Source organism: Macrobrachium rosenbergii, chromosome 4 (assembly GCF_040412425.1).
Source record: "Macrobrachium rosenbergii isolate ZJJX-2024 chromosome 4, ASM4041242v1, whole genome shotgun sequence".
NCBI lineage: Eukaryota > Metazoa > Arthropoda > Malacostraca > Decapoda > Palaemonidae > Macrobrachium > Macrobrachium rosenbergii.
In genome coordinates, this window is record NC_089744.1 from 40,874,163 (window position 1) to 40,889,098 (window position 14,936).

Consider the following 14,936-nt stretch of genomic DNA (forward strand, 5'->3'; position numbering starts at 1 on the left):
ACATCAGCCGAGGTAGAAGCTCGAAATGCTATATCAGAAATGCTACATCAGCCGAAGTAGAAGCTTGAAATGCTATATCAGAAATAAAGTGTAAAATTCCAAGTGACTAATCACCTAGCACAAGAATGACTTCAGCGAACAGTGTTAATAAATTTTATGAATGTGCAAGAAGTGAAATACCGAGTTTACCAACGGCTTCAAGGTCAATAAATTGTCGAAATAAAGCTTTTGGTGCAAAGCCGTTACTGGATCTGAAATGCCTCAAGTCTTTCGTGTTTTGAGTGATGGTAAACCTTTTTTTGCAAAGTGACAGTGGAATTGGCGATGACAAAAGAATTTTAGTATCTACTTCAGAAAAGGGACTTGATGATATGCAAAGTTCTTTCCACTTAGGAACTGATGGTGCTTTCAAAGTTTCTGATTATACAGCACATGCTAAAACCAGTGGGAAAGCCTTGCCTCGTGCATTTATATTATTACCTGACAAAACAGAAGTTACTTACGATAAAGGTTTTATGAAACAGAGATGTATTGCCGAATTTAAATCCCAAGGAAGTGCTGATCCATTTCAGAAGAGCACTTTGTAGTGGCATTTAAAAGCTTGAGACCGAATCTTCCAAGACCAAATTTTCGAGACCAAGTTTTCCAAGACCGAATTTTCTGAGACCGGATTGTCTGAGACCGGATTATCCGGCCACCAGTTATACACGTACTGCCCGTACTTTCCGAGAAGATTGCGATATGGCATTCCCCAAGATCTAGTCTTTAAAAGCTGGTACTCGGACAATAATCTCAGTCTTACACCATAAAATTTTAGTCACAGTCGCCACCAACATCAATACAATCATCACCAGCATGATCTTTTTTATTTTAGCAGATGTTTCGCAAGAAAGCTAAACCATTCCACACAGCCCACAAGTTAACGGACAGTTGTATGCCATCCATGAACCTAGTTGACACTGGAAGCCATGAACAACTCTTAGCCAGTGACAGTAGGAATTATGGTCCATGCACATCTCTGGAACTGAAATAAGAATTTGGTTAAAGAAGCAATCAGGACAGAATAAAAGGGCTTATAGTTGTCACTGTTCAGAAGTTTCTGTTATGGTATACCGGTTGTGACCTTGACAGTTGCATAAATAAAAAAACATCCACGGTAACAATAACAGCGCATTTTAATGTAAAAAGTTAGAATAATTTTAGTCTCGGAAGACCATTCTCTGTCGTTTGTTCCTTTTAACAGTAATAGCAGCAGTCGTAGTTGATTATATATTTTTTGCTTAGACAGTTTCTTTTATCTGATAAAAAGTCGCTGTCGAAAGCTGAAAGTAATAACACTTGACCTAAGGTAAACATGCTGAATAAAACTTACCTTCATTGATAATGGGGGAATGTACAGCCCCGGGTGCTGGAAGGAAAAGTGTGTTTCCTCCGCTCTCACAGTCATAAAGGAGATTAATTTTTCTGACGTCTTTCTGTAAAATGAAGGATATTTTATGAGGTTTTCGATTAAAAGAATCCGTGCGCACACTGGCCAAAGCGGTGACACTGCTTGTAGCTCCTAACTTGATTCATGTTTGAGAGTCGACACTTCAATTGGTCGAAGGAGGTGGAATGTACGGTTTGCTGTTTCGAGTAACGTAGTGAACGGTTTGCTATTTCGGGTAACGTATTGCCGTTCAGAACTACAAGATGAACGATCATACTGATTATGTCCCTGAGCGTACATAAATGCATACGTATTTTTTAAACTTGGTTGCTTCGTAGTGTGGTTCAGTAACCTTCATAAAAGTGACTAGTTCATCTTGATTTACAAAGATATATATTTATTTCACAAAAAGGGGGAACAAAAGTGACTTCGGATATTTACTTCTCAAATTTGCACATTTGACTAAATGAAAAGAAAGTAAGGGTCCATGTACAACCAGCTGGAACAAAATACAGCAAAAGCTTTTTACTCAAATGACTAACCTTTAACCCTTTCGCAGCGGAGTTTATTTTGACTCTCATTCCCAGCTAAGTGCACATTTGAAAATGCTTCCAGCTTAAAAAAAGAAAAATGAACTACATCTTTAACCCCTATATTTTCAGGAATGAACTTCATTTTAGTTTGCAATTAACACATCATGCGTCAATAAATGATTGAAAATTGGAAAAAGTAAAAAAAAACGAAAATTCATTGACTCTGAGGTCTTCGTTAGTGGCACAAGTAATCCTTTTAGTACACTATCAGTGTATGATATATTCATGTTCCATATTTGCAACACTTCTTGTGCTGTACATTCTGTGTAAATGCTATACTTCAAAATATGTACATAATAATAATATAGATGTCTTTATTTTTTTAATGATACCAATCATCCTTTCTCTGCGCCACCAAACTGATATCCGTCCCTTGCAAGCACTGCTCTGAAATCAGATGTGTAACTAATATGAAGCTGTTTTAACTCAGATAACTTTCAATGGTAAGTTTGTGAACTAACTCCATTTCTACTGAAACATAAACATATCATAAAATAGAAATATTTATTTAATTCTTTTGTTACGTTATCATCTATTTCCTAAGGAAATTATTTAGCAAAGCATTCACAGGAATCAAATTTTCAAATCTAATTACCTTATGGGTCTGTATAAATTATTGTATTATCCACCTGTTTGGGATTATCATTTAATTCAACTTCAATCCATGTGTATGGCACAGCAACATCAACACATCATCACCATCATTAACATCATCATCCTCACTTTCCACCAGATCAGAATCTTCTATATCATAATCAGATTCTGAATCAGAAGCAAATAATTTTCCTAGATTTCTTAGAGTGAATATAATATATATATATATATATATATATATATATATATATATATATATATATATATATATATATATATATATATAATATATATAATATATATATATATATATATATATATATATATATATATATATATATATATATATATATATTATATATTTATAATAAATATTTATATATATTTATATATATACATACATTCATATATATATATATATATATATATATATATATATATATATATATATATATATATATATATATATATATATATATATATATATAGATATTATATATATACATATACACGTCCCAAACTTTTTACGCAATCATTGAGAGAGAGTAAAACGTTTTGGTACAATAGTGGGTCTGAGACAGGTGTGTGGTGTGTACATGTTGTTTGAAAATAAGTTGGCCTTATTCCGGCACGGGATCTTGCTCCTAGAGCAGCCAGTAAGAGTCATTCTGATGGTATACAAGTGATAAAGATGGTCGGGATTAAGAGCTTTGTTTAATGATGTGAAAGCCATAAAGACGAGTCTCCAAGGTTAATGGATATTTTTTTACGGATTTGGTGATGCATAAACTGGAAAAATTTTAGATTTTTCTAGAGAAAATTTGTGAAATTCTGAAAAACACAGAAAGAAAAATGTGAGAGGGAGGTGAATATAAGCTGAAGAGTGGGTTCTGTCAGTACAGACTCCGAAATGGATCTACAGCTTCTTTTGCCTTGCCTCCGCCAAGTAGCAGTTTTTGGTGTGCAGTTGTGCAGTGGAACCTCAGCGGAGTCCGGCAAAATGGGCCCAGGTCTGGAAGCCGCCACTGGAATCAAGAATTTGCTTCTGGTCGCTGTTTTTCGATTGGCTAGCGCTGTAACAGGCAACTTACTGGACAACATTAAGAAGCAGAAAATCGAAGATGATGATTACAATGGAAAACTGAAGCATTGCAGGGAGAAGTTCGTCTCGAAAGAGAAGAGAGGAAGAATGTGACGCTGGAGAATGTCAACTTAACCAAAAGAGTTCATGATCTGAAAAATGCTCTTCAAGAAAATAAAACGGAAAAAGAAAAGGAGGAGATGCACAGAAAGGAACTGGAAAAAGGAAAGAAGGATAAGCAGTCGTACACAGGACGGTTTAACACGCAGAAGAGGGAACAGCAAAATCTTGGAGGACAAGATCCTTTTGCTTGAGAACGAAAAGCAGCTGACGCAGAAGGAGATGCCGGCTCAGGAAAATGTGCATAAATATGCTGGGAGAAGAGATAACGAGGATGAAAGCAGAAAATAAGCGACTGACTCAGAACGGTGCCGCTGTTCAATATAAGTGATACCCGAACAACAAAGTAATGAGCTTGACTGCTCAGTTGGCAAAGCTTAATTATCAACTTCGTCAACAAGAGGAAGTACCAAGTCAGCTGGACACGGAACTGCGTGAGACGGGAGAAGAGAGGATGCAGATGACTAAACGAATCCGAGGACTAGGAAGCCAACTCAACCACTGTAAGACTGAGAAGGAAAACCTCCAGTTAAACGTTCGAGAAATGCAAGAGCAAGTTGGGAAGCTTGTCGTAAGAAAATGGATTCCTCCAATGTCAGCTACAAGAGAAAAATGAAGCTTAGCAGGATAATTTACTGCAAGCGAAAGACCACCGGCTGGAAGAGATGGCGAGGCTGGCCAGCAGCATGGACGAGAGGAATCTTCTTTTGGAAGATGAGCTGCGAAATCTGCAGGCAAAGAACGAAACGTTACTCCGCGACTTCAAGAACCTCGAGATGAGGACGGAACACTTGGAAAAAGCAAACAAAAGACTACAGAAAAGACTTGCAGTTCTTACGAGCTGGCACGAGGCAGTAGGAGCCAGCCTCAATCTGACGGAAAGGAAATTAGAGTAAATCTCCGATAATGTAGGGCAGAAAGACTCGCTTATGTTTGCCGGAGGAACAATTATGTTATTTACACAAAGGAACCCATGTACTGCTTGTGTTGAGTTTTATATGTAAATATGCATTCTGTATATAGTTAATATTTTTCATTGTACGTTCAAGGATAAGGATATAACAAAATGTAAAAACAACTTCCCTTTCTGTTCACTGCCCATCAAAAAGCTAAGTTCATTAAAGTCAAGGAATGCAATAATGACTTGGTATATAACAGACAAAAAGTGATACTATATATATATATATATATATATATATATATATATATATATATATATATATATATATATATATATATATATATATATATATATATATATATATATATATATATATATATATATATATATATGTAATATATATATATATATATATATATTATATGTATATATATATATATATGTATATGTATACATATATATATATATATTATATATATGTGCATGTTTATATATATAGTATATATTTGAATAAATAGATATATTTATATATATAGTAATATATATTATATGTATATATATATATATATATATATTTATATATATACGTAGTACAGTACTCTCTAATTACGTTATTAATCCTACAAGAAATATTGCTGTATATTGCTACAAATATCTTGCTATCATAAATCATGATTATATATCATGAATCCAACTTTACATAATACCATGAAAACCCCAGTAACCTATCAAATTCTGCAAGTGATGTGGAAGACGTTTCCGATAAGTACTGTAGGCCCGTATTTCTTAAAATCTCCAACAGATGGCAGTAGTCATTCATCGCAGTGAAAGGGTTAATGTGTCATGACTTCAACATGCTGCTTGAAAAAAAAGAAAAACTATACTACCGTTGGCTGGGATTGCACTCATACCCTTCCCTCTTCGTTGCATGACTGAATACTGATATTACAAATGTAGGTTTCTGCAGCATATATTATCTGGACATCAGCCAGTTTGTTTCGAATGAAACAAATTCGTTACTAAGAGTAAACAGACAAGAGGACGTTTGGAAGACTTAAACAAAAGTACATCTTATTCAATTTGAAATTTAAGAGTAACAATAAGAGCAAATACATCTGATGCAGCAATCATTTGTTTCCACCTGTTAAAAAAACCTGCAAATAAACGCGAAATCAAATAGTACTGTATGTGCTCTCTGTGATCTCAGAAAACAAAGATCTCGATAAATGACGCAATAGTTTCATCCGCAATTCTTTCCATTCTCCACCGGCACCCCCTCCCCCCCCAAACACCCTTTAGTTTTACATTTTTCAGCAGCCCTTGTCACGCTGTCTGCCGACTGGCTCTATTCTATCCCATCTAAATTCCAGCTCCCGGCACTACTTACCGATCTCCGTAGGGGGTTAGTGCCATCAGTTCACCTCACACGGTGCATTGTAGGCACTACTTTAGACTACTTCAACGTCCCTTCGGCCCCTAGCTGCAACCTCTTTCATTCTTTATACTGTACCTCTGTTCATATTATCTTTCATCCCTTCTTACTTTCCACCCTCTCCTAACAATTGTCTCATAGTGCAACTGCGAGGCTTTCCTCCTGTTACACCTTTCAAACCCCCTTTACTCGCAATTTACATTTCAGCTCTGAATGACCTCATATGTCCCAGCGCTTGGCCTTTGACCTAAATTCCATAATCCAGTTCCAATACTTACCGATGACAAAGACTGTCTCTGTCCCATTCTGGCAGTACGAAAATGAGGTGTGATTGTTGGAGTTTTCTTGTCTTTTGCAAATGTGTATCGTCCGTAGTGCATGACTGATGCTGGAAAATATATAATTGATTCATTACGTGTAAACTCATATGGTTAGGGCAAATCATCTGTCAAATAATCTGTCTCTGTCTAGAAGCTGAGAGAGAGAGAGAGAGAGAGAGAGAGAAGCTGAGAGAGAGAGAGAGAGAGAGAGAGAGAGAGAGGAGAGAGCGAGAACAGAAACATGAGGAGAGAGAGATAGAGAGAGAGAGAGATAGAGAGCGAAAACAGCGAGAGAGAGAGAGACAGAGAGAGAGAACAGAGAGAGAGAGAGAGAGAGAGAGAGAGAGAGAGAGAGAGAGAGAGAGAGAGAGAGAGAGAGAGAGAGAAATGCCTTCTTGTACCGAATAGGGCATCTCGACCATACCCCTCACTCATATAAGCCATAAAAATCCATGTGTATCGATATATCTGTCCTTTCTGAGAGTAGCAATAGACTGCGGGTGATAAGCCGTTAAAACAATTTTCTTGTAAACTGCCACCACTTTTAATAGTAGGCCAGGAATGACCGTCTCGACCCCCTCGTCTATCACCATTTTTAACGGTAGGTTTCACGAGCATTTATGGAATTTCGATATTATTCAAATTCAGTGAAGCCACCGAAAGTAACAGAAACATGCTGCATAATTTAGCATCATTTTTCAAGTCATGATGTGGTCAGCATTTTAACTCACTTTTAAGATTGGAAATAAAAATTTTCAACCTTCCAACAGCCATCACTTCTCGCTTACACTTCGGAAAATAAGTATAAATAAGTTCTGTCATTTTTACCAATTTTACCATTTCCCAAAAGGCTTTTTCTTTTTTACTCTGAAGAACAAAATTGGCTTATGAACATTTTTGTATATATGATAGTCTTCTTATGTTAAAGAATGGACAAAGAGTCAGTTGCTAGGAAGGTATGTGGGAGTGCCAATTGTAGAAGGGTGATTTCCACTGCAGCTAGAATTTAGAAAAAAAGACGATATGGCTTTCGATACAAAAAATCCAGCATTTCATATTTCTAGTCCTACTTAAAAGATGGTATGATGAGAGTAATGTATAATAATTTTGAAAGTATGAAATCGTAATTAAAGTGTTCTTATGTATGTTGTAAATGATGAAAGGAACGGAGCAAATTGAGTTTCCATCTCAAAATAACTTGCCTGTTGTGAACTGTGATCGGGTAAATATGTTACTCCTGTGATTTAACCCTTCTGGATGGATTTATATGATCACAGGATATGCAGCCATTGTGAGTCTTAATTTGTGTTAGTTTGATAGTTATTCCCATTTTCCTCTTAAACTTGCAGGTCAGATGCTTACCCATTCTTTGTTAACAGTGTTATGACTGTCGTACCCAGAACAGAGCAGAAATCAAAGCTCTGTTACTCTTTTTGAGGAAAGGAAACAAAATGAAGGAGACTAACCATACTTAGCATAATTCATTGACACCGAGCTATCCTCAAGTTTTAATTTTTCTTCTTGCCCCAAAGTTCGTCATGTTTTGATTGTAAAAGTTTTTTTTTTTTTTTTTTTTTTACTAATTTTTGGTTGAAACTTCAGTAAGGAGTGTCTCCAAATTAAAATTCAGTGGTCTTAAATATACTGAACACTGACGAAGATTAAACTTTAGTGACCTTGTTGGTAATTTACCTATGCAGTTTAAGGGGAAAAGTTTTCCCTAGCAGAACAAACTTTTGGAAAAATGACCTAACGAACTATGGACCCGACAAAACTATGAAAACCTTGTTTGGCACAAAGAAGAAAAAATCTCCTCTTCCTTTACTCACCATAATCGTAGGGGACTCCAAGGCTCGTAACGACTGACCAACTCAACTTCTTGAAGTTGTCTCTTTTCTCAGCAATGATGGCATCCCAGTTGATCGTGACATACGTGTCCCTGTCGGGTCGGTTGTGCTCGTGCACGAACCCAACGGCGTGCATCACCTCGTGTAGGACTATTCCATTATACACGCAGCCATTTCCTAAGGATAACTCTTGTCTTCCCTTACCTATTCGCCCCCAGTAACTCCAACATCTGAAAATTAAACGTGATTGTTACTATGCTTAAGAGTGAATTAGTTTATAGCAGAGCTGCGAAAGAGGTTCACAGACTCCACTCTCCACGGGACTAGGTAAAGGCAATAGCAGCTTTCGGGAGTATCCTATGAAAGTCTGGATTTAAGGAGGGAACGAGATAATGGAGGGCTTGCAGGTCCACACCCTGTAGAAGGAAATGGATAATAGCTGTATGTAAACAGTGTTGAAAGTCTGAGAATGTGACTATAAATCTCATTAAGGCAAGCGAATTTGATAAGAAGTAAAGATAGCGTATAAGAAAAATTGATAAAAATGGGTAGGGGTAAAGACCAGGATGTTGGAGTGTATGACAAACAAGTAGAATTCGAAGATGTGGTCAAGGGGCCAGCAGGGGATGTTTTTGGGTATAGAGGAGGAGAGGAAGAGGGAATAGAAGCAGTAAGTGGTGCTATGTTTACATTTAAGGGTTAGTGAAAGAAGAAAAGATTGTGTAAAGTAAGGACAAAGTGGACAAAAAGGTGAAAGGTAATAAACAAAATTAGTGGTAAATTTGGTCCAGTGCTTTAGGATAAAAAATTTCTTTAATAAAATAATGTAAATTGAAACATTGTGCAAATGGATCATAAATAAAAGATACAAATATAAAGATTCTGTCTAAAGAGAATAAAGTCCTTTGCAGACAGGTTGGGTATTCTAAAGGACACCCCAAACTGCAAGATCATAACTTCAGAGAAAGGAAAAAACAGTGGTCGATCAAGAAAGTTATTATACACAAAAAATTTAGCAGAATGATGATGGATCTACGATATACTGGGGGAGCAAAAATCGTGTGTGCAAGGCGAGACTTCATACAGACGTAAACTATGAAGAGCTTAAGAAATTTGGGATCCATAATCACGCTTTAACTGCTGCAGGGGTAAATGCAAGGATCACGGTTCCAAATATTCAAGTTAAGTCTATTTCATCTCGTGATGCCCTCGCTCAGTTATCGCTGGTGAAGTTGACAATTTAAACGGCTGTACATTGTTGCAAAGACCTCCGTTTGCATAGCTTAATAGGAATATTAGACGTTGGAGGCAAGCTGATTCCAGCTATCCCGCCACCCCACTTACAATTGTTGGTTTTTCCATTCCAAGTGAATTTTCCTACCTTGACAATGACGAAAAGTTTTTGCAACATGTCAGTGGGATGAAAGATTCAAAACAAATACTAATATTTGCAAGTGACGAAGAACTTCGACAGTTAAAACAATACAAGAATTTGGAGGCAGATGGTACATTCAAGTGCTGCTCTAGTATATTTTTTCAGTTATATGTAGTGCACGTTCATATTAATAGTTTTAATAACCTATGATCGTTTGCACTGCCCTCTGACAAAAGTCAGAACACATGTAGTAGACTTTTTGGCAAAATAAATGAATTAATGCAGATTGATGGTCCTGAAAATATAATTATGGATTTCGAGAAAGTAGCCCACAATGGATTTCTTGAATAGTTTCCTAGGTCGAATTTGTCATGCTGCCTGTTGCATTTAGGACAAAATGTGTAAAGGCATGTTGTGCAAGACGGACTGAAACGCAGATATCACGAAGATGACAGTTTTAGTCTAAAAATGCACTGTTTTGTTGCCCTTGCTTTCCTGCCGGTTGATGATGTTATAGATTGATATGAATAACTTGTAGATGATGATGATGATATTCCAGTCATTGTATTATATTTTGAAAATAATGATATTGGACCACCTAGACGAAGAGGACAAAGGAGGCGACGCCTTGAACCTCCCTCTCCATTAACTACATGGAATGTTTAGGATCGATGTTTGTTGGGGATTGCCATACTACAAATGATTTAGAAGCCTTCCACAGCGCGCTGAAACACACTGAATATTAACCATCCAAATATTTGGAAGCTCACTGAAGTGCTTAAGTGTGAGGGAAGGTTTGCCAGTGCCAAATTGCAGAAATTTACCCAAGGAGAAGAACTAATCCAAAACAAAAAGTACAGAGATATGAACCTGCGTATAAAAATGTCATGGAAAAATATGATTCAAGCCAAAAAATAAATTTCCTAAAAGCAATTGTTCGCAGTCTTAAATTTTGATTTTTAATGTTTATATTGATCACTTGTTTCTTGATATGAACGTTTTTAAATACAGATTTTGTTTTTCCATTTTCCTGTCATCTCAACGAATTAACCGACGACGAATTAACCGACGACGAATTAACCGACGACGGATTAACCGACGACGAATTAACCGACGCCGGGGACAATTCGTCGTTGGTCATTTCGTCGTCAGTCAATTCGTTGAGATGACAGGAAAATGGAAAAACAAATATCTGTATTTAAAAACGTTCATATCAAGAAACAAGTGATCAATATAAACATTAAAAATCAAAATTTAAGATTGCGAACAATTGCTTTTAAAAAATTTATTTTTTTGGCTTGATTCATATTTTTCCATGACATTTTTTATACGCAGGTTCATACCTCTGCACTTTTCTTTTGGACTGGTTCTTCTTGGATAAATTTCTGCAAATTAACCGACGACGAATTGCCAGGGACGAATTGACCGGACACCCTTAAGATTGCTACATGTGAAGGACAGAGGCTGATCTGGAAAATATGGAAATGGTAGAGGTTGATATAGATACTAAAGTGCTTGTGGGATGTGACGGATAAGGATGTAAAGTTGGCAATTAAGAGACTGAAAAATGTTAAGGGACCAGGAACAATTGTTCCTTTGTAAGAGGGTCAAGATGAAATAGGCGATTATAAGAAAGATGGGGGCAAACATGACTGTGTTCCAGAGAGAGCTGACGGTAGATTTTTTATTGACAAATTACATCAAATGTCAGAGGGAAGAACTGACAGTGGAAGAACAGTTTGAGAGAATACATGTGTGGATGAATAATTTTTGAATATGAATTAGTTAAATAAGTTTGAGTAAAAGAAAAAGCTGTATGTAGCCTACATGAACCTTGGAAAATATATGATGTAAAAAACCAATGCAGTGTTGAGACACTATACTGAATATGTACGATGTCTAAGTCAGAATCTGCCTCATGCCACTGGGAACATGTAAAGTGATGCACAATTGGCCGCTGGATTGAGGTGGAAGATATGGCTAAAAAAATTATGTTAGTGTAACGGGTCATGGAGTGGGCCGTTATGCAGGTTCTTTAATATACACAGGACGGGGGCTGTCATGACTGACGGCAGATGCAACAAACAAAGGAGGGGAAACAACAAAAACAATATAATGAGAAAAAATTAATTTATTTAGGCAATATTTACAAGTGAGTCAGGTCTGGCAAAAGATAAAACATAAATACAAAAAGGCCAAAAGGCAGCACTAAACAAAATCAAGTTAAACAATTAACTTTATAAACAAAAAGTAGCTTTAAAACAAAAAGAGGCAAAAATAAACAGCAGCAGGCAGAAAAAAAATACCAAACATACGTCCTCCATCGGGCACCAAGACAGCCCTCAGCTGCACAACAGGGACAAGAACCCACCAACCAGAAAAATTGATGGAGACGTCAGGACAGCCTCACGCTGTCATCAAAGATGAGCAGCTCGTGGTCACACGACTACTCATGGTCACACTCCACCTCTACGACGTGCTCCACTTCGTAGGCGTGCTCCAATTTGTTGCTCAAAAACTCGACCAACGTCGACTCTAAAACTGCCTGCCTGCTGCTGCCATTGCCGCTACCTTTGCTGCCCTACCAGACCCGACTGAAGAAAGAAAAACGGCAGCTCACCGACGAGAACATCAAAACAAAAAACTTGAAGGTAAGGAGGCAGCAATCCACAAAGGGAACGAGCGGGGAACCAGCAGTTCCGCAAAACCATCACTTAACGTGACACCTCCCCACCTAAAAAAAAAAAAAAAATGATTTTTTTTTACACTTCATGATCCCCATCAATTTGTAACAACCCCGCCAGAAAAACAGAGCCGCCCTGTCATGAATTATTGTAACGAAATGAGTGGGTCGTTACGGCAGGTTCTTTAATATACTCAGGACGGGGCTGTCATGACTGACGGCAGATGCAACAAACAAAGGAGGGGAAAACAACAAAAACAATAAAATGAGCTTAAAATTAATTTATTTACAAGTATTTACAAGTGAGTCAGGTCTGGCCCCTCAAAAGATAAAAACATAAGTACAAAAAGGCCAAAAGGCAGCACTAAACAAAACAGTTAAACAATTAACTTTATAAAAAAAAGTAGCTCCAAAACAAAAAAGAGGCAAAAATAAACAGCAGCAGGCAGAAAATAAAATACTTAAACATACGTCCTCCATCAGGGCACCAAGACAGCCTCAGCTGCACAACAGGGACAAGAACCCACCAACCAGAATACCCTGATGGAGACGTCAGGACAGCCTCACCGAATGTCACAAAGATGAGCAGCTCGTGGTCACACGACTACTCATGGTCACACTCCACCTCTACGACGTGCTCCACTCACGTAGACGTGCTCCAATTTGTTGCTCAAAACCCGACCAACGTCGACTCCAAAAACTGCCTTTTACCCATTTTTTTTGCCACTGCCGCTACTTTTGCTGCCTTACCAGACCCGACTGACGAAAGAAAACGGCAGCTCACCGACGAGAACATCAAAACGAAAAAAAACTTGAAGGTAAGGATTAAGCAATCCACAAAAGGGAACGAGCAGGGAACCAGCAGTTCCCGCAATGAAAAATCTTTGTTAACGTGACTGTTAGTTATTGACAACAGGGTCATGGAAAAGGCCTTACACTTATGTGAAGTTTGGAAAAACACAAAACAAAGGGGAATACCAAGCCATTCACAGCCAGCAAGGGATAGCTGTATATGTTCAGAAATAGACATAATCAGAAAATATAAGAATTATATTTAGAGGCTGCATGTGCTGACAAGAAAGCTAATTTGTCCAATACAACTTAATCCACAAAAATGCAAACAGGCGCCAGGGTTTAAAACGTGGAAGGATAGATTAACATTGATAACATACGGAATGCGGAAGAGCACATTATAAAAAGGCTGTCGTTAGCGACAGGAATAGTTCATCCACAAAGTGAAAGAGTACTCTGAGAAAGGAAGGGTTGCCATTCAAAGTTTTGTTCTTAACAAAAGAAGCTCCTGGCAATCCGCTTTGGAAAATTGAGTTATTCGGGTGGGTATGAGTGTGTATTATTTGCACTCATTCGTATAAACAAATATAAACGTTATTGTCTATGAATAACGTGACATCTAAGAATAAATAGGTTTCAAAGAGTATTTTGCATAGTTTACCCTTTGCCCTTGATTAAGTGAAGGTAATCATGTTGGTTGGTTCGAGAAACGAGCTTCAAGCATGTCTCCTTGCCTAACGATTCCATCGCCTTGCGGATGATCGATTGCTCATTCGTATCTGTTAATAAAAGATAAAAATAGATTGAAAAATAACTTGACAAGTGAAGGAGTTCAAGATGATATAGATCAGTAAAGCTTAGTTTCATTTTTAGTGCATTAAAAATCAATATAATCCTTAGATTTCTTTACATAATATCATCGTGAGCATATCGATTACATAATTCATGGCATCAACAGGCTTTTATAATCTAAAACACAACAAAATGTAGTAATGATGTCAAGTTTTCCTTTCTAAATCGCTCCCCATCAATTAATTTACTCTTGGATGCAGCAAAGAAAAATTTAAGAAAACCAGCGAATAATGAATTAATAAAGTGAAAATGATCACACAGCCACGGAACCAAAGGTCATGAACTTTGTTTTTGTGGTGCAAAATAAACATGCTAACTTCTTTATTACCAAGTGGTTTTGAAACAAAACAAAAAAATTATCACATGTCCGCACACTGACATACTGCTCATTATCACTCCTGGCCCCTCATAATATATAAAATAGGCTACGAAACAAAACGATAGTAACTGTAACAGGTAATTATATTCGTAATGTAAGCATGTGTTCACTTGTATCCATAAATATATATTCTCCCTGTCCAAGGCAAATTATCTTGAACAAAATCCACACTTGCAAGGATTGTGTTAGTATATAAATAGACATCACTTAATCAAAGGTCATCCGTAAATCAAACATAAAGCTCATGAATGTGTGTAATTATACTGTTGTAGACGATTTGGAATAGAATTTCCGTAGAGACTTTTAGGAAATTGTAGACTTATGACTGCACCGAATGTCACTTGCTATACATTCAACTTTATAGGTCTACGGTATATCTGGCTGATATTTACCTGTCTCGTAAGCACGATTGTTCTCCCTCACTATTATGCTTTTTTGTACCATCACCCATACGTGTCAACCTGACCCACTTTCATTTACAGCACCATTTTTTTTTTCCCAGGATCTCTCGTCGATTATCCATATTAGTGTCAAACTA

At 37.0% G+C, this 14,936-nt stretch overlaps 1 protein-coding gene across 1 annotated transcript in view; it reads right to left on the minus strand.

Moving 5' to 3' along the window:
- Positions 1 to 275: 275 nt before the first annotated feature.
- LOC136833007 (zinc metalloproteinase nas-13-like) overlaps positions 276 to 14,936 on the minus strand; it is a 27,961-nt gene continuing 13,300 nt past the window's right edge. The window contains exons 6-10 of the mRNA XM_067094659.1: positions 13,829 to 13,946; positions 8,300 to 8,547; positions 6,429 to 6,538; positions 1,373 to 1,475; positions 276 to 1,024 (exon numbers count right to left, since the gene is read on the minus strand). Coding sequence (XP_066950760.1) covers positions 894 to 1,024; positions 1,373 to 1,475; positions 6,429 to 6,538; positions 8,300 to 8,547; positions 13,829 to 13,914 — 678 coding nt within the window. The 5' untranslated portion in view covers positions 13,915 to 13,946 and the 3' untranslated portion in view covers positions 276 to 893. The remainder of the gene's footprint in view (positions 1,025 to 1,372; positions 1,476 to 6,428; positions 6,539 to 8,299; positions 8,548 to 13,828; positions 13,947 to 14,936) is intronic.